At 44.5% G+C, this 21,110-nt stretch overlaps 1 protein-coding gene across 1 annotated transcript in view; it reads left to right on the forward strand.

Moving 5' to 3' along the window:
• The window catches only part of LOC146811714 (butyrophilin subfamily 1 member A1-like), a 226,686-nt gene that overhangs the window by 189,673 nt on the left and 15,903 nt on the right, over positions 1-21,110 (forward strand). Inside the window, exons 8-12 of the mRNA XM_085618710.1 lie at positions 12,910-12,930; positions 16,165-16,185; positions 19,710-19,730; positions 19,820-19,840; positions 19,935-19,961. Coding sequence (XP_085474836.1) covers positions 12,910-12,930; positions 16,165-16,185; positions 19,710-19,730; positions 19,820-19,840; positions 19,935-19,961 — 111 coding nt within the window. The remainder of the gene's footprint in view (positions 1-12,909; positions 12,931-16,164; positions 16,186-19,709; positions 19,731-19,819; positions 19,841-19,934; positions 19,962-21,110) is intronic.

Here is a 21,110-nt window from a genome sequence, read left to right on the forward strand (position 1 = left end):
CCACGTACACACCCCCCAACAGAGGATATTTTAGAGGTGGATACAGGGGAAATAACAACAAGGGAGAGGCCGAGGTAACAACAATTCTCGTGCCTCCCCACTAATAAACAGTGACTTTCCTCCGCTCCCTCCAGACCATTCCACCCCAGCCGGAGGGAGACTCTCACAGTTCCTACCTGTTTGGGATTTCATCACAACAGACACGTGGGTAAGACACATTATCCAGTATGGTTACTGCCTGGAACTTACAGCAACCCCACCCCCCATACCACCCAAACAGCATCCAATGTCCACAGAACATCTCACGCTCTTAAAACAGGAGGTTCTCTCACTGCTTCAAAATCAAGCAATAGAACTAGTCCCCTTACAGTATCAAGGAACAGGGGTTTACTCGCTGTATTTCCTTATCCCCAAAAAGGATGGGGCCCTACGGCCAATACTCGACCTCAGACCCCTCAATCTCTATATTCAATCAGATCATTTTCATATGATCACTCTCCAACACGTCCTCCCACTACTTCAGCAAGGCGACTTCCTTGCCACACTAGATCTCAAGGACGCCTGCTTCCACATTCCCATACACCCTGCTTACAGGAAATATCTAAGGTTCATAGTGGACAGGCAACACTATCAGTTCAAAGTCCTTCCATTCTGGTTGACCACCACACCCAGAGTGTTCACAAAGTGCCTTGCAGTGTTAGCAGCACACTTGAGAAGACAAGAAATCCATGTCTTTCCATATCTCGACGACTGGCTAATAAAAGCCAAAGCATTCAACCAGTGTGTTCATCGCACCCATCAAACCATCCAGCTGCTACACGACTTGGGAATCACAGTAAACTACCCCAAGTCTAATTTTCAGCCCTCCCACATACATCAGTATCTAAGGGCCACATTAGACACCTCCAGAGTTCTAGCATATCCAAATCCAGCCAGGATAGCCAGTATGCAAACACTCATTTCCAGATTTCAACCACAGCATTCCCTCCCAGCAAGGGTATTCATGCAACTCATAGGGATGATGGCCTCTTGCATCTTTATCGTACCTCATGCAAGACTTCAGATGCGCCCCTTACAAGAATGCCTAGCACGTCAGTGGAACCAGGCTCAAGGTCAACTTACGGATCTGGTGTTGGTGGACAGCCGCACACATCGCTCTCTGCAGTGGTGGAACACACAAAACCTTTCTAAAGGGCGGCCATTCCTCGAGCTGGTTCCACAGATAGTGCTAACAGCAGACGCATCACTCACCGACTGGGGAGCCAATCTCCTAAACCACACAATTCAAGGCAAATGGACCACGCAACAGAAAGTGCTCCACGTCAATCACCTAGAATTACTGGCAATATTTCTAGCACTAAAATCATTCTAAGTACATCTACAGCACAAGACTGTCCTAGTCCGGACAGGCAACATGACAGCCATGTATTGCATACAGAAACAAGGAGGCACACATTCTTTGCAGCTGTCCTAGCTCGCACAAACCATTTGGAGATGGGCCATTCCACAAAACATATACCTTCTGGCAGAACATCTTCCAGGAGTTCGAAATCAAATTGCGGATCTGCTAAGTCGACAAACACAGCAGATACACGAATGAGAACTTCATCCCCAAGTTCTTCAACCCTTTTTCCAAATGTGGGGTCAGCCAGACATAGATCTGTTCGCCACCCACACAAATGCAAAATGCCCAACCTTCGCCGCCAGGTTTCCACACCCCTTGTCCAAAGGCAATGCGATATGGATGAACTGGTCAGGCAGATTTGCGTACGCTTTTCCACCACTCCCATTGATTCCCCTAGTAGTACGCAAGCACAGACAGCAGTCTCTAAAGATGATCCTGGTGGCTCCCACATGGGCCCGGCAACCGTGGTTCAGAACACTACTGGAACTCTCAGTAGTTCCACACCAAAAACTACGCTTCTCCCCAACATTGCTAACGCAGAACCATGGAGAGATAAGGCACCCCGATCCAGGTCAACTGAATCTAGTGATCTGGCTCCTGAAGTCCTAGAGTTCGGATATCCTAACCTTCCGCCTGACTGTATGAACATCATTAAAGATGCCAAACGCCCTACTACTAGAGCTTGCTATGCAGCAAAATGGAAAAGATTTGTCATCTACTGCAATAACAATAAGATTGATCCGCTGGATGCTTCAATCCAAGACATCATTTGCTATTTGCTACACTTACAAAGATGTAATCTAGCATATTCATCCATACGATTACATCTAGCAGCACTTGCTGCTTATTTACAAAACAGACACAATTTGTCACTATTTAGAGTACCTACAATTAAAGCCTTTATGGAGGGCCTTAAAAGAATAATTCCTCCCAGACTGCCACCCTCTCTGGTGTGGAATTTAAACATTGTTCTTACCAGGCTCATGGGTCCCTCATTTGAACCTTTACATAAATGTGAACTTCAGTTCCTCACATGGAAAGTAACTTTCCTTGTCGCAATTACCTCTCTCAGAAGGGTAAGTGAGATCCAGGCTTTAACCATACAAGAACCATTCTTACAAATACATCGTAATAAAGTGGTACTCAGAACAAATCCGAAATTCCTTCCCAAAGTAATCTCCGCTTTTCATCTTAACCAGTCATTTGAGTTACTGGTGTTTTTCCAAAACCCAGACTCTGTGGCAGGGAGAGATCTTCACACACTAGACGTCATAAGAGCCCTACTTTATTACATTGACAGGACTAAACCCTTTAGAAAGACAAAACAACTGTTTGTAGCCTTCTCCCCACCTCATAAAGGTAACCCCATCTCCAAAGCTGGGATCGTGAGATGGATAGTAAAATGCATTCAAATATGCTATCAAAAGGCTAAACGCACATTGACAAATCCCCCTAAAGCGCATTCAACAAGCAAACTAGGAGCTTCCATGCCATTCTTAGGGAACATTCCCTTAGATAACATCTGCAAAGCAGCAATATGGTCTACACCACACACCTTCACCAAACAATATTGTGTTGACGTGCAGACTAAGCAACAAGCTTCTGTAGGCCAGGCTGTTCTTAAAACACTTTCAAACTACTGCAACGGATACAGGTGACCCCCACTAGGGGAGAAACTGCTGTACAGTCTATGCATAGTGTACAATCTGCAGCTCATATGCCTCGAACGGAAAATGCTACTTACCAGTATGCATCTGTTCTTGGCATGTAGAGCTGCAGAGTTGTACACGCCCACCCGCCTCCCCGGAACCTGTATCTGTTCCAGTCTTATCTTAATTAGATACATTCACAGGGACATCTCTTACTTTTTACTGACTCCATCATTTCCCATTATGGCGTAAAACAATCTGAGGATGGAGTCGATGCCCATGCGCACTATCATCCAAGGGATCAGTCACCTATCTCGTGACTACAAAAGACTCTTTCAAGACAACAATGTGCAAGCATCCGAGCCCAACACCAGATGGCGATCTATGCATAGTGTACAACTCTGCAGCTCTACATGCCAAGAACAGATGCATACTGGTAAGAAGCATTTTCCTTAGTTCGTATCAAATTCTTGACCATAAAACGAGACAACAGCAAACACATTTTTCTCCCAAATCAAGAGGGCTAAAGTACGTGTGTGATATTTGATTAATGGGTACACTATCTGATAGTGTAAGGCCCAAAATCTGGTCAAAGTTAACTTTAATGAAACAAGCATGTAACATTGTCACAGCCAGTGTTACCATAAATATAATGGCCGAGTTAGCTGTACTGGCAGCAAAAGAGTCCACAACACGTTCCACTGGTGTAGATCAACAGAAATGCCTGTCCAGGTACCATGTGTTCTTGCAGGTGGTTATTATCGCTATTATTATGGTGTTATGTCTTTAACCCCTTCAGTGCCCATGACGAGCTGGACTCGTCATGGGCTGCGGTGGCGCTGTGCCCATGACGAGTCCAGCTCGTCATGAACTCCGCCCGCTAATGGAAGGCGCGGCACTGGGCGGGGAAAGGGGCGGGCATGCAAGGGGTTAACTGCTGGGGGTTATTGTACCTGTAGTGTTGTCTTACACATCTTTTATGGGGTCTAGGCATTGCACCCTCTCCCCCTGTTCCTGTCAACTGCCTCGCGTAAGTGTTCTGGTGACCTTGTAGTTCCTGATTTTGTACTATCCAGTCCCATGCACTCTCAGGTGTATCAAAACTCAGTTATTTGAATTGTGGATTATTTTGAGAGTGAGGATAATAGGAGCATATACTTGATAGTCATCACTTATAGCTTTTGTTTAACACCATCAATGGACTTCCTCAGCTGCCCGACCGCTCTGGTGTAGTCTGGGAAGATCACAAATCCAGTGGAGTAGAATTTTAGTTTGTCTGGATCTCGGGTTGCTTTCAGGATCTTATCTCTGTCTTCATAATTAAGAACTCTAGCAATAAGTGAGTGAGGGGTCCACTCGTGGGGAGCACTGTGCCTAGGCGCAAGGGGCACACTTCAGATTCAACAGGATAGCTTACCCTTCGACATCCATGAGTTAAACTAGACTTTCAGACATATTTCGGACTGAACTCCTTCTGCTTGCAATGGAAAACCCAGAAAGCGCAGGCTATTTCTGTGTGACCTTCACTCCACATCTTTTACTCGTAATGTTAAGGTCAGAGGTCACTGTAAGGTGGCACTCCAAAGCCTTAAGTTACCTCATTGTGTCTTCTAGCTCAGAAACATGTCCTTCTGATGCAGTAACCGTGTTCACTACATTGCGTAGATCTTGTCGGAAGAATATAACATCCTTCCCCAACTCGGTGATTTTAGTTTCAAGAGCCGAGCACAATGTTTGTATTGCTTAGAGAATCATATTGTTAGAATTGATCCTGTTTGATACTGTTTCAATTTTGTCCGGGCTTTGGTCAGAGAGATACAGTCTTTCAACCGGTTTCCCACGTACTGCTGGGGTTCAAAACTTGTAAGATCTCCAGCTCAATGTACTAATACCTAAGCCACCCTCGACTCTCTTGTCACAGTGTCTCGATCTTGTTGGCTTGGCTCAGATATCCTTTGCACCTTAAGCCAAGTGATCAACTCGAGCTTTTAAGTTCAGACCTCACAACAGCAATTGCCATATGCCTTCCGCATCCCCAAAATGCCATGCTTCCCTTGCTTTGGGGTCTGACAGTATACCAGAACCCGTGCAACACGGGCAGTTGTTCATCAGTTTACTTCTCCAGTCGTGCAGATCCCATTACAGGATTATTGATGAGTGTTGTTTTGGAGAGTGGGCAGTCGCAAGGAATGGTCCTCTCCAATATCTTAACCTCTGGTGGTTCTTTCTTAACTAGTTTAAGGCCAACCTGCAAGGCTCTTTAGCTATGATTTGGCATCTATTTTGCTCATGCTGCTTCCGCTGTCTCATCTTAATTGGGAGGTGGGGGTGAAGCAGGGGTGGTGAAAAAGGAGGCCATTTCCACTTTTCCTAACTGCTCCCAGTGCAGCCACAAAAGACTTGCCACATCCTCCACTTCTCACCTTTGGACAACTGATCATTTTTATGGCCATGGTCCTAGGTGCCTGGCATCCAAAATCCAATCTCCTATTTCCTCCTTAGCATAGATTTAATTTGGAAAGCAAACCGGGGGACTCTGCTTTCTCCTGCTTTGCTGATCATTAGCCAGGTAGGCAATTAAAAGACGGAAAAAAAGTTAGGTAAGTTAAAGCCGCTTTGTGTGAATCCATTTCAAATGTATACCTTTTATGAGATTTTTCAGTATAGGACAAATCCACTTGGGCCCAATCTTCCGTAGGAAATAGCTGAATAATAAACAGCAGGCCCTTTGAAATGCCCTTTTGTCTCGATTTGCTCCAGAGGCGCACTCTATTAACTCAATTAAAAGCTTCCTGGAAATCCACTTCACAGTGAAGGTATTTTCGAGGATTACATAGATCTCATAACAGCCTCCCACTGCAAAGCACAGTGGTTCTTAGTGGCGCTCTCCTGCTGAATTCGTACTTGTTCAATTGGAAATTATTGCTTTGTGTCTGATTCTTCTGCCAGCCAAGTAAGCACAAGCTTTGTTAAGATTTTAGTGGGCATGTTCATTAAGGCAAAAAGTTGATAACACAAGATTATCTTCTTCTCTGTTCCTAAAAACATTGTCTAACCTTGGATTCCATTTAAGACAATGGGACTTAACCATTTGTTACCATCTACTAAAGGGCATAATTGGTCAAAATAGGGTGGAACGTACATAATTTAGCAGAACCCATAAACCGATATATGCAACCAAGGCCTGCTTAGATGGTTGAATTCAGGCGATAATGCTTTCCTCATTAACGGAATCCAGAAGCAATTCACAGGAAATGTTCTTCTCAAATGCATCTGAATGAACGGGGTCCTAAGCCTTAAAAACAAATAACCCAACATGCTTCAGGGATCATGCACTCAAGGAGCTCAATTTTCCTTCCTGAATGCACTCATTTTCAAATGCTGCATCAGCCCCCTTCATTAATTGTTTGCAAAATTAATTAATTAATTAATGCCAGTTCTCATTGTGTGTGTTTTTTTTTCACTTTTTGTTTCCTGGCGATATTGGAGATCAGGTTCCCTAAATTCTTAAGTAAGGGCATCAATCCTTTTTTCTCAGCCTCCTAAATGCTTGTTTTTTTGCTTTTTAAATTAATAAATTAGATGCCAGATCTTCCAGAATGAAGCCACAAGATTCATACTCGACCTCCCACGCCACACCCACATCACACTGCTCCTCCAGAAGCTTCACTGGCTCTCTATTCACAAGCGCAGCCAATTCAAACTTCTCACACACACATACAAAGCCCTACACAACACAGGGCCAGAATACCTGAACAGCTGCATTAACGTTTAGCAACCCATCAGACACCTACGCTCTGCGTCTCCCGCACACAAGCCCCCATTTCCAAAGCTAAACTGGTGTCACTCATTCTCCTACATCGCACCCAAGCCATGGAACAGCCTCCCTCGACACCCCAGAGCCTCTTCCTCGCTCATTGAGTTATGCAAGAAGCTGAAAACCTGGCTCTTCATATAGGCACCTTGGGACCGCACACCTACACACCTTGCCCAAGCGCCTGGATGCCCTCTTGGGTGATCAGTGCACTATACAAATCAACAGAACATGCATTCTAAACTGAAACATAGTCTTCCAGCTTGGCCTTTCCTTCCGTGTTCAATCCCCATTTTCCACTGTGGATTATATTTAAAGTACTGTGCTTTCTGTGAACATCCTCTCCTACCAGCATTTTGGCTTTTCTATACTGATTGAAGGAAAATTGTTTGCCATATCATAGTTTTTAAGCCGTTGAAACATTTCTTACAATATCTGATACATAGCCATTGGGATATCAGACTGAAAGATCAGATACACAGTTACTCTTTCTAGAAAGAGGACTATCACAGTGGGCATATGTGGAACAACGATCACGTTCATCTTCAAATGGGTGGCACAAAATTTGAGCTTCTAGCAAACAAATCGACAGGAATGAATAGCTATCCAATTTGGTTTCCCCTCACCCATTTACGAAGCCTCTTACAGCTATGTAGTCCACTACAAAATGTCCATTCAGATCAACAAGTTGATGCTCTATAAGTAAAGGATAGACGACAAGAACAGTACAATCCTAGAGGAATTTCAAATGATTTGAAGCTCTATATTGAGAGACCTTCAAACTCTTGCAAGTCTAGTAAAACCCAAACATATTCCTCCAGTTTGTCAATTCCAAAGTTTAAATGTCTCCACGCTGAAAGTGCAACATGCAACAAAATAAATCGAGTTAATTGTTCTTAAATATAAATTAATAAAAACATGAAAGATACATGGCGTTTTCAACAATTTGACATTCTTGCTCATTATTACAAAGTTTTCAAGGCTTTGGGCTGAGGTTGGTGAAATTGAACTGAAGAATTTAGGCTTAAAATTGTTGCAGCAGTCATAAGGGTAGATAAAGCAAAAGTCACACAAGTCTACTGGATAAGAGGTCTCCACAACCCAATTCTTGCTCGAACTTCCTTGTGCCAAATGCTCAGTCACCTTGCTTGCTGTCTCCCTATGTGAGAAAGTGGCTCTGTATATACTGTTCCCAAATAGGTACAGGGTGTACAGAGTCCACAGTCACCAGAGGCTTGGCAGAGGCTAAAGTTAGAAATAACCTTACTCTCTAAAGTGGTAGCTTGGTCGAGCAGTAAGGCAGTATCAGAGGACAGTGTAAAGTATTTGTTGTACACACTCAGTCAGCAAATGGTCTCACACACTCAATAACTGAACTCTAGGCCAATGGTTTCTATATAAAAAATATATGCTTGTTTTATTTTAGAACCAACAATTGGAATTAAAATATACTTTCTCAGAATGAGATGCTTTATATAAATACTTTTGCAATATGCAATTGACTTTTGTAAACAGTTACAATTGGTTGCAATAGGCAACACTATTTTAAACACAATAATGCATTGAGTTCAATGGAAGTTTCATGTCATTTGCCACAGATTACTTTTAGGATTACTTTTGGAATTCCAGGACTGGATCCTAGATTCAGACCTGGGTCAGTACTTAGAATCAAGTGATGAAAGTCGACTTAATTACTGTGATGATTTTTAAACAATATTTAGCTATTTTAAAAGTTGACACTTAGAAAATATTTCAAAGAAAACAGTCAATGATTCCCTATGGAAGAAAATTCAAGTTGCAGGTACAGTATGTTCTCGTTACTTTTGTAATCCAGTACTGGGTGCCTAGACTCAGTACTGGGACCTTTATCCAGAACAGGTAAGTAATTACGTTTTCAGATATTATACGATTTTTAAAGAATATTTAAAGATTGCAGAAATTGACACTTAGAAGAAATTTCACAGAAAAACAGTCAATGATTACCTATGGGAGAAAATTGGGTTACTGGTAAGTACAGTTGTAAGTATTTTTCAGAGTCAGTGCTGGGCACCAAGATCCAGCACTGGGAGCTCACCTGAGACCAGGTGAGTATTTTCGTTTTCGATACTCGGCTGATTTTTGGTGAATATTTTAAGATTTGAAAAGTCCACAGAAGAAATTTCAGGAAAAAGTCAGTCAATGTTACCCTATGAAGAAAATAGAGTTATCGGTTTAAAGGTAAGTACTCGACTGGCAGAGTTGAGGTTCTGGGCATAGACTCAGGGGTCCCCCAGGGTCAGGTAGGTATAGTTGGTTCACCCTCAGCGACTCTAGGGCGTCCGGGTGCAGAGAGAGTTAAGCCCAATGTTATCCTATGAGGGATAGGGGGGCCTTGGTTGGTGGCTTCTGACTAGCAAGCCACACGGCTGTGGGAGCTGGGCTCCTGGTCACTTACTCAGGGCAAGTGGGGAAGTAGGTAGGTGTAGAGGTTGCACTGCCAGGGCCACTCGGGCAGCTGGGTGCAGGGTGCTTTTGAGCCTTCGGGCGCTCAATTGGTTTCAAAGGGAAATTTCCGGTTTAGAAAAAGACTGCAAGCTCGGGGACGAGGATTCTTCAGGTGCCACCACCACTTCGAGAGGTAAGTTGGGTAGTTGGAGGATAGGTAGGTACCCTGGGATTGGGCACAGGGGGCCGCGGGGCGCCGCGTGCTGGGGTGCCTTTTGGTGTCGGGACATCTTACCCTCTGTTGATCGCGGTTGGGGGGGCACCTTGTTCTGCGGCTGCAGGCTTCTTCAGGAGTGTCGAGGGAGGTCCTTGGGTGCCGGACTCGGGGTCACAGTCGCCGTGGGGTCGTCCTCGTGGTCTTTGTTCACTCCGGCACTGGCCAAGCTTGGCTGGTGCAGAGTGTGCTGGGTTCGCGGTTCTGGGCTGCTGCCAGGGATTAGAGATAGGTTTTGAGTAGAGCCTCTACTCATGGGAGTCCCAGGGGCTTAGAGCCAAAAGGTAGCCAGGTCCTCCGGGGTTTGTGAGGTTGCTGGCCACAAGAGATGCCGGGTTGGAGCAGGAGAAGGTTCGAGGGTCGACAGGCCGGTAGGGCTGGGGCCAAAGCAGTTGGTGTCTTCCTCTTCTTAGCAGCTGCAGGGCAGGTCTTCTTTCTTCTTGCTCTTCTTTGTAGTTTGGAATCTGGAATCTGAGGAAGGAAGGTTCAGGGTGCCCCTAAATACTAGATTTAGGGGCGTTACAGGTAGGTGAAGGGCAGGGGCCAATGGGTCCCTGTCCTGGGGTGGGTACACCTCCTATCCTGCCTCTCTCCTGTGGGAGGGGGGCAGGAGCCTAGTCCTGATTGGGCAGGGCTTCCCATCTTCAAGATGGCGAGAGCCCGGAGATGTGCTTCACCTCGCCTCCCCCACCTGAGGGGTGGGGTTGGCAGGCTGGCACATCCCCTGTCCTTATTTGGGGTTTCCGGCCAAGCTTCCCGCCAGAGTGGTGGGGTTACAGTGGCCTGGGGAAGCTCACAGAGGCGGCATGCCTTTGAAGCTTCCCCCTGCCCATCCTGGGGGAGGAGATTTAGCACCTCGCCCAGGATGTGCATTGTTGCAGACCCAGAAGAGCAGGGGCTCTCCTACCCAGGGGTCCAGCAACATGTCTGCTGTGTGGCAGCCTAGGCAGCCTCAGAACAGATGTGGATTGTAGGTTTAGGTTTCAGGGGGCCACTCTAAGATGCCCTCTGTGGTGCTTGGTACATTAAATCCCACACTGGCATCAGTGTGGATTTAATGGGCTAAGCCGTTTGATACCAAACTTCTCAGTCTTCAGTGCTGCCATTATGGTGCTGTGGAGTTCGTGTTTGACAAGCTTCCAGCACCATATACTCTTAGATGGCAGCACTGCACTTACAGGACCCAGGAATGGACCTGGGTACTGTAGGGGCACAGGGCTCCTGCCTCTGTGCCCACACCACTGGCATAGGGCACCCAGCTAGAGGGGTGGCTGATGTATGCCAGGGCAGTGTAGGTTGTGGGCATGGCACACAGGGATGTGTGCCATGTCGACTCTCTGTTTTGTCTTGTATCCAGACACTCAGCCTGCAAGAGCAGTGTGTGTGTGTTAGGGTACAGGGCCTCTAGGGGTGGCACAATGAGTGCTGCAGCCCTTAAAGGCCTTCCCTGGTCACAAGGCCCTGGGTACCTAGGGTACCATTTACCAGGGGCTGACATGTGGCCAGGGTTTGCCAATTTGGGTTTTGGCTGTTAGGCAGTTTTTAGGGAAGGAACACAGACCCTGGGCACCTGATTGGCAGGAGCCCAGGGCACAACAAGGAAAAGTGCATCAGCTATTAGGCAAAAAAGGGGGGGGGGTTACTGTAACAGAAACCCACTTTCTTACACCCTCTTGCTCTAAAAAGTGCCACTGACACTGTTGCATTGGTTGCAAGCCAGACTGAGTGCCACCTTCTTCTCTGTAGTGTCAGGCTTCATGCCCTCTGCTTGTTGGCCTGCTGCACGCCACTCTGTCACGCTTGTGTCCCAAGAGGACGCTCGGGGCACGAGCAGGTGCAAGCGGCGACCATGCATCTTGGAAGAGGGCAAGAGCACACCCAGACACCTTCACTGCACTCTAAGTAAGAGCAGAGGAGAAGCAATGTAGTGTTGTAACCTTATGAAATGTAAACTTTTTAATCTCCACATTTTGACATTGTGTAACTTCAGATGTGCTGTTGACAGGAATGTAGAGAAATTGGCCCTGTAGTAAATCCAAAAAAGTAACACTGGAGTACAAAAAGAGACAAACCGTGACATTATATAAATTCCAAAAATACAAACAAATAAACAAAGTGACACTGCGTTTACTCTAACAATTGAAACCACCAAATTGAAAAAGTCAACACTAAACTCTAAAGTGTCGACTGAAGAATTCCTAAATGTAGCACAACAGAAGGGCTTAAACGCAAAATGGTATGATCTCTAAAAACTGACATTAAAGTCCAAAAAGTAACTGTATATAAAACCCGAAGTATCTCTCTTCAAACTCTGAAAGAGTCAAAAATAACCCATGCAATAACTATAAACCGGAGAAATTTAACACAACTAAAATCTGATATCTTGTGAGCTCCCCAAAACAAACCTCAGTATTTAGAAAGTGACACTGAAATCTTATGAATGACACTGTGAAGACTACAAATAAGTGATTCCATGAATTCCAAAAGTGCACAATGTTTTCAGAAAATGACATTGTTAGAATTGCAAAAAAATCAGCCTTCAATGATCTCTAAAATGTGAAGACAAGTGATCTGCAAAATATGACATTAGGAATTCCAAAAAAAAGTCACACAATGTGAACTTCAGCAATTGATAGGGTATGGATGCCAAAATGTGACACAGTATGAACTCCAAAATGGTGAGAGTGTATTATTTAAAATGTGAGATTTAAGTTAAAAAAAATTATACAGCATGAATTTAAAAAAGTGACACTAGAAGACGAAGAGCCCAGAAATGACACTTAGATGCCCCTAAGATGGTAGTGCATGAACTCTAAATGGTCTTTTTGTTTGAATCCCAGAAAGTGGCTCTATATTCATTTCGAAATTCTGAATTGCAAAGAGGGAAGGTGACGAGAGGATGAATACTTCCCTGTGCATGCATTTACTGGCCCTTGCAAACTTCTACATTTCATATACTGCTGATGTTAGTTGATGCCACCAACTATTTAAAGATGCTGCACTGCCAGTAGGATGGTTCACCAATCCCAATATCCCTTTCTGTGCATTGCAGGCCGCCTTAGGAGAAGAAGGGACAGCACAGTTACAAACCCACAGCCGGATACAGCCCAAATTTGAATTGATTAGCTCAAGAGGACCCTGGATGGCGATGGTCATGCATAATTCAGTTCATGTATTCGGCACTAAAAGCATGCCTGTGTTAGGGTGCCTGCTGGGAGGGCTTTAAATGTGTTAGTAATAACTAGTTCAAGCATAGATATGTGCTTTGTTATTAACTAAAGAGAAACAAAAATCAGTAGAAGACTAATAATAACTTGCTGTTTTTTGTTTTATTTTGTTATAGAGCAAAATGAAGATGATCTGGGTAAGAACTGGTATTTAACTCTAATTAGAATTTGGACATGACCTGTGTGTGTGTATGTGTGTGAATTTAATTCTCATAATTTACTGCATAAACTTCCAGCTTCCTACTGATTCGGTATTGGAATTCTGTCCAGTGGCAGTGAACAGTGCTGAAGGGTTTTGAGGGATTTCCTTGTTATATGGGTTTGCCTTTCAGTTAATGGCCCTTTCACATGTAGACATCATTATTGATCTATAGTGATCACAGACTGCCTTTACAGGCTGACATGTAGCTCACAGGGCTATTGATTCGTATTATTTCAGTTGGGCTAATATGTTTTTTTTACTACGTACTTCTTTTTTTTTTCATTTCTGACATACTTCCTATCTCTTCTCTCTCTCGTATTCAGTCTTGCCAAGATCAGTGCCTTGAAGAGCAGTGTTCTCCCACTTGAACTCTTCTGCTGTATTTTTTGTTTTTTCTTTTGTCTGTCTCTCAGCCTTTTTATTTCATAAATCCTCTGCCTTTTCCTGTCTAGTCTTGTTTTCCTCCTGTCTCCTCTATCGTGGAGAGCCTGGTGCTTCAGAATACAACCAGGAAATTGAACTCTCATTCATTCCTTGTGACCCCCCCCCCAAGTAGGGAATACCAGACGATTGAGGCATTTGGAAAATAGATGTTCTCCTGGGCTAGCCTGCCATTCAGATCAGTCAATGTAGACTGTTTGTTATGTTGCTATACGCATGCCCTCAGAAACATGACCACTGAGATCTTGCTGACGCCCTGGAAGACTTTAAGGTCCCCCTGGCTCAAACAAATCATGATCGACGAGACATGTAATTTGTGCTGGCCTAGATACTACTGATTGCCTGGGAAGAGCAGTTACTGCAGAAAAACATGGTCATTGAAGGAATGTTTTAATGACAGTGACACTGGCAGTCACTCAGACCACATTCCAGACCACCCCATTTGTCCACTGTGCTATTGATGACAAAGACTTGCATTATGCAAATCAGTCTTGGTCCTGTTCCAAGGATGATTTGCGTATGGCTGTATCTAATCTGAGGAGGCATGGTGGAGCAAGAAAATGATGGACTAGAATGCTGCCCAGAGTAATTACCAGTGGCTGAGATTAGTTCAAGCATTCCATCCATCACTTTTTTGTATTCCTCAATGGGAGGGGTGCTGGTACAAGTGTTTTCCTCCACCGATAGACATGGATTAGAGCTGCTTTTATGCGTCACCCCTGCAGGCTAACATCAGTTTCTTGCATAATCTCTTTCCGCGCCCTGGGATGGGAGGAGCGTTGGAATGTGATTAGAAATCGTCCCGGGCACGCCAAAAGAAAGTGGCCCACATTTGCATATTGCCTTTCCTCAAAACACTGCTTCGGTTAAGTTTTATCAACACCTGGAAGCAAGTGAGGCCACTTCTGCTAAGGCCCCCTGCCCCCGCTCAGTATGCACCCATTAATTGGCCGGCCCAGCGAGAGAAAGGGAGTGACACCTCTGCCCGCTGATAAAAGAGAGGTTATGGACGCTCATCTGCCTCCAGAAAGGCCACACAGGGCCTCTGGCGACATCTGAACACACCAGACACTGCCCAAATCGGCCCCCCAGGCTGCCAAAAAAGCAGCCCACAGCTGGAACTTTAATACCGGCTCCTCGGCCATTGCCCGCCTTACCAATCCGACCCTGGATGGCAGTGTACAAATTCCTAGCCTCCAAAGCCTTTCTGGGCTAAAGATAAAACAAACAAAAGAACATCTAAGCTTTGCTCGAAAGGGGTTAGTCCTGCGGATATCACACCAGGCCGCAAATGTGTCCGAGCGCCCGGAATAAATGGTCTTCATCGAAGGGCACCTAGTGGCAAGGATGACATCCATCACTTCACACAGCAGATCAAGCGTAGTGAACTGCCGCCACTCCGTATTCATGCATTGAAGTGTAGATTGTGGAGATCCGAGTGAAGGACCCGCTGCTGTGACAAACGTCCTCCCAAAGTGGTAGCCTGATTGGAGGACAGATGTTCATGGCCAGAAATTCCAAGTACCACACTCTCCTGGCCCAACGCGGAGCCACTAGGATGTCTTGAGCCTGGTCGTCCCTGATGTTTTTCAAAACTTGGGGCAGGTGAAACAGGGATGAGAAGGTGTACAGGGGTCTTGCGTTCCATCTAGCCAGAATGCAACTCCTAGCAAGTGTTCTTGTAGAAACGCTAAATGTCTAAAATGTTTGACAATGCACGTTCTTGACCGCAGCAAAAAAGATCCAGCCAGGGTTCTACCCACTGCTGGGAAGTGGAGATCACCATTTGGCGATGCAGGCACCATTCGTGATCTGCGGACATATCCATGCTTAAGGATCCATCCTCTTGACCTGGGCGATTGTCACCATGGGAGGAAATGCTGAACCCTGCCACCCACAGGATGGGTGTGTGCCTAGAAGGGTAAACTAAATTGGCTTAATGGTTGTTGCTGCAAGGAGGAGGACTGGTGCCTCTGATGGCCTACACATTCTCTTCCGCACCCACATCACTGGTCTCGAAAAGGACTACGGTGGCTGCTGTACCACTTGGAGTGACCAAAACTCTCTGCAGTAGCATTTATATTCTCTGGGCTGAAAATGGAACTGCTTAGCAGGGGTCAACAGACCCAGGGAGTGCGTCATGGCTCTACTGACCCTAAAACGCTCCGGGTTAAAATCAGCTGTGTATCTAGAAAGACGAGAGCCATCAAAGGGCATATCAATGAGAGGCTTGCACATCTCCAGAAAAACCTGTGAAAAGCCTCTGGCACATTCAGTGCGTTACAGGAACAGCATGTGACACAATGGCGCCACCTAGTGGCGCATGGGAGCATTGCCTGAACACATTTCCAGATCCAGTCTGGCGCCTGAGGAGTATTCTGAGGTGAAGAGTCTGGCTATGTAAAGTATCCACAGAGGTATGTAACTTGTTTATCTATGCCCATGTATCTCGTGTTTCTATTTCAGTTTCCATCTCGGTCTCTCTTTATTCTGCCCTTATTCTCGGAACCCAACTCGTTCTTTTGCTCTTCTTTTCTTCTCTTTCTCATCTTTATCTGTATCTGTCTTTCCCCAACTCATTTATTTTTTATTTCTCCATCCTCTTTCTGTCTCGTTCCCTCACTTTTTCTGTTTTCCATCTCCTCTCTCTTATACCCATTCCAGTATTTTGAACATGAAAGCAAAGATGTGACAACATCACTTAATTTTCTCTCTTTTATTTGGTTAGCCCGTGTGACTGAGGAGAACGGTAAGACATTTACTATAAATACTGTCATCAGAATTGTTTCATGAATTATGTATCAGCTGCTGTTTTCCCTCATGCGCTGTGTAGCAAGCATCAATGTTATAAAAGCAATGTAATCATTATTTATTAGCAGTTTTTTATAGCACAAACTAGACCCAAGGTGTAGCAGAACGCTTTACATAAGAATTGTAATTATCAATCATACAGTCACATAAAATGAATAGCAAGCATATTGTAAGATATAGTCATCACAAGATGCATAGGACAGTCCAGGCGGGGGCGCTACTAGAACCATATTTCGGCGGGGGGGGGGGGGGGGTTAATACTTCCAGCAATGTAGAGCCAAATTTCAAGGTGGGGGCTAATACTTCGAGCAATGTGCCCTGCCATTGGGCTGCAATCCTGTATAATTAGGCTTTCCTGTTTTCAGTTTCTATTTTTGGTAAATTCTGGTGGGGTTTTTTCAGTGATTTCAATACCTTTAAAAAACAGTGGTTATCAGTGGTTACACATTTTTGCACCATTAAAAAGAACAGAAACAGTGTTTTTCCGGTGTTTATGGAACTTTTTGCTTTTATTATTGCTTGCTTTCTGCACTGATAGTGGATGGTATATAGACAGTGTACGTACAATGTATATGAGGTCCAAATGCATTTTTACAAATCAAACTTATCGTAGTACACCATACAATACTTCTTAACTGAGTCTTTGGTCATGCAAGCTAGCTCTTTCCTTCTCATGTAAACTTTTATCTGTGAAAAGGCCCTCTCAACATTGGCACTTGAGACAGGCAATGCCAAAATATCCAGTACTCAATTTGCTAACTCTGCCCACTGGCATAGCTTTCCATGCCAATACTGGTGCACCTGAAGATTGTGATTCTCTGCAACAGGTTCTGCAACATATCTGTTGAACTGGGCGCATTTGCCCTCAGAGTTATTGAAGCGGTCAAAAATGAGGCAGCACTTTTGAAACGCTGGAGAAAATTTCCCTTTACGGAAGGGATCTATAACTTGTGCAGAGTACCACAGTGAGTCTTCATTGGCTTAAAAAGCCATGGTTGGGGATGGGCTATTTCTCATACATTGTAAAATAAAAGTTCCTGAATTGCTCCTCAACATTTCTTTGCTTACCAACTGGCAAGCACTCTAACATGGAACATGTTGCAGTGCCAAAGTCACTAAAAGTGTCACCCAGCTTGCTCTTAAGGAGATGTTTCACATCTACACGAATTATGCTGAACACTTTCCAGACAAGGGTGTTTTCAGACTGTAGTTTTTTTGTTATGTCCACTACAGCAGTCATGCTTTCCTGTAAAATTCTAAGAATGCATTAGAGTGTACTTTTTTCAAATTACCATCAATATGTGACCAAAGATCCTCATATTTCTTGCTGTTTGCATCATCACTCTGTAAAAGTTCTGTTAACAGTTGCCACATGGATAATATAGCATTCAAGGCCGCTAGGACAGAGAACCACCAGATAAGCGACACAGTTGGGATGACTCTTTCTTTGATGCCACACAAAGCACAAAATGAGAAATATTTGTGTTTTAGTTCCCACGCATAACAAAACAGTGCACCAGAATGGACTAAAAAGTCAATAGCATTCTTCACTAACTCTGAAGATTGTAAAGATGCTTTCAGATTGCCATCTAACAAGTGGCAAGGATCTCCTACAGGGAAGCACTACAGCACAAGTATCGATTTTGACAGGTCATCACACAACTTTTTCATATACGTAGCCGAATCATTGCAAATACAAACAATATCACTCCAATCTTTGTTGAACTTGGTAAGAACTTTTTGCAGCAGCATTCCAAGTGACACTGCATTCCATGTTTTCCAAAAGTCTGGTGTCATGTTTTCACCAGTTCCCAGATGCTTTGTGACTGTACTCTTTTCACATATACATGTCACTATACCTTTCATTGAATGTTTAAAGCCTGGGGTGTTTGGCAATTCAACTACTTTCAATACTGACTCACTAGTAAAGGGGGCTGATGTATCAAGGGTTTTTACCCATTCTCTGTGGGTAAATGTGATGGTACATATTGGGAAAGATTCTTATGAAACCTACATTTTTCCTATCAGTGAAAGACTTAAACGTAGACAAAAAATCAAATATGATTTAGATATTTCCTGATTCTCTATAGTTAATAAACTAAATAAACAACACCTAAAACATGATTCTAACCCCTGTATCTTTAGACCTAAGACCACAAAACTGAAAAAAGGACGAAGAAACAATATTTCAGGGACATATCAAAACTCAAGCAGAATAATGTTAGCCCAGTCTTTCTTACTGCTACCTTATATTACAAAGTTACATTGTATTGGCCCATTCAGGAAGAAATAAAAATGACTCTTTCAGTCTCCTTTTCCTTTCTTTGAATGGCAGTTAGTTTGTGGTTGTGCAGGGTTTTTTTCAGTGTTTATATGTTTACACTGGTGAGGGCTATTTCCCGTCCGGTGGGGTTTTATCAGTTATTATAGGTTTAAACCTAAAACCGGACAGCCTATGTATAATGTAACTGTAAATGTAAAGTGCCTCGATACCTTCGGGTGGAGTTCGAGCTGTATAAAACTGCTTTTAAACAAAGCTTAAGGTTACTTTTCAGGAAATGCCTTCTCACACTGTGGCAGCAAAAGTAATTGGCAACTCTAACCTCTTCAGTGCCCATGACGAGATAGTCTCGTCATGGAGCACGGTCGCGCTGTGCCCATGACGAGACTATCTCGTCATGAACCCCACCCACTAATAAAACGCCCGGCACAGGAGGGGGAAAGGGCGTGGCACAGAAGGGGTTAAGGAACAGGCAAAGTGAAGATGCAGGGGTTCTAGGAAGGGTGAAAAAACAAACAACAAACCCTCGTTATCATGTAAATGGTCTTTGAAAGACCTGTGAAACACTCGGGTGCGGCTGTGATAAGATGCCAGACCACAGCAGCTCAAGAACTGTCTGTGTGTATCCCCGGAAAGCTGCCTCATCCTGGGCCGACACACAAAGGGCGGGGGGGGGGGGCATGCGGGGGGGTGGCTGAAGCCCTCTGAGCCCTAGGGGCATTGCGCGCCTGTAGCCAGAATTCAAAAATACTCCATGATCCAAAATAGGTCTCTTCTTTATAGTACACGATTCCAAGTGGGCTGGGAAATGCTTTTTTTGCGTGACTGGAATAGGATTACCGCTGCCCTTGTTTTTATGGCGTATATCCATGCACGAAAACACTGCTTCCCCCATAATATTCCCCTTTCTTGTGTGAAAACTCATGATGTCGTAGAAAAGGAACGGTAATACTTGCCGGTATTGGTAATTCTGATTGTGGCACTAGCGTGGTATATAACCCAACCACTTCTAATTGGCCCCATAGTTGTCCGTTGTCTTTCTGAAGCTGCAAAGAGGAAAGCTCTCCGGTGGCGTGAGAGAGGACGCAAATGGATTCCTCCGAAGGGATCAGTTATTTGAAGTAATTCTGAAGGTCTTTACAGATGACCAGCACTGACACTTTTTTTCTTTATTTCCACAGAGCAGTTGAAGAGAAAACTAGGTACGTCTAACTGCTTTTAAATAAATAAGTTGATCACATGGTTCCTATTTGGACTTCACTAACCCTTACCCTTTTCTGTTTGCTTTCAGTTGACGCTGAGGCAGAACTAGGTGAGTCAGATGCACAGCTCTGCTATTGTTCAGATTGTCTTTCAGCTTTTATTTCCTGAACATCTGACTTTTTATTCCCTTTTGTTTTACGCAGCGCAAGTGAAAGCGGCTAAAGGTCCAGGTAAGGAGGATATGAGGGGGGCAGCACGTTAAGATCCAGCTTAAATAAATATTTCACTGCCACAGTAGTTTATTTCCTCACATCATACAGTATGAACGTGCATACCATTCTCAGTGTGGGGGTGAGCATGAGAACAGAGACACCTGCTGTGGATGCTGGGGCGGGGACACCAGCATAGTGCTTTTGGCAGGAGGGACAGTGGACGTGTGCACAATCTGCAGTGTAACAGAATAACAGATTGATGACTGGAAGGGGGCAGTCGCACAATGACTCCCTCTGGCACGCTATGACAGAGCCTATTGGGATGAGATGGAGGAACTCTCACAAAACCTTTCTGAGGTACACCGCAAATGGGGCCAATTATTTGTAACAGAAGGTCAAGCCATCACCAATAACTCTATCTGGATGCGTCGGGTACAGCTGCTAGGGTGTCCACAACAGCTTGCTACTCAGATGACACGCATGGCTTAGGTGTTCTGGCTTTAAACCAGAGGTTCAGCAGGCAGTCCTAAATATGCGTTTTACAAACAATGCCTCTTTGGCCCACAATTAGACACTATCCTTGATAAAATGAAAAAGGATACCGACACAGCTAAGGCTATGAGAGCATAACGGACGACAACTCCTAGAGGGTCCTTCTGTCGCACAGGCTACAGGGGTGCATACAAATCTAACACCACAGACTCTGTCACCTCCCAACAATAACAAGTTCAGTCTGCATACATTAAGGCCTTTTTGGCCTTTTTTTAGAGGTTCCTTGAGAGGCAGAAACAATAAGGGAAGGGGCAGGGGTGCCTCTGTCCGTGGAGCAACACCCACTGGAAAGCAGTGACTTCCCAATCCTTAGCGCTGACCACTCCACACCTGTCGGGGGGCAGACTACAATCTTTCTACCCTGTCTGGGAATCCATCACCACAGAGCGATGGGTACTAGCCATTATTCAGCATGACTATTGTCTGGAGCTCATTACCACACCACCCAACATCCCACCTCGCACTCACAGGTTGTCACAGATTCATCCAATACTTCTCAAACAAGAATCAAAATCCTTCTTCTCAGAGGGGCTATAGAACCTGTTCCACTTCAACATCAGGGATCGGGGATATATTCTCTATACTTTCTCATTCACAAAAAAGACTGGTCACTAA

Source organism: Triturus cristatus, chromosome 7, assembly GCF_964204655.1.
Source record: "Triturus cristatus chromosome 7, aTriCri1.1, whole genome shotgun sequence".
Lineage (NCBI taxonomy): Eukaryota > Metazoa > Chordata > Amphibia > Caudata > Salamandridae > Triturus > Triturus cristatus.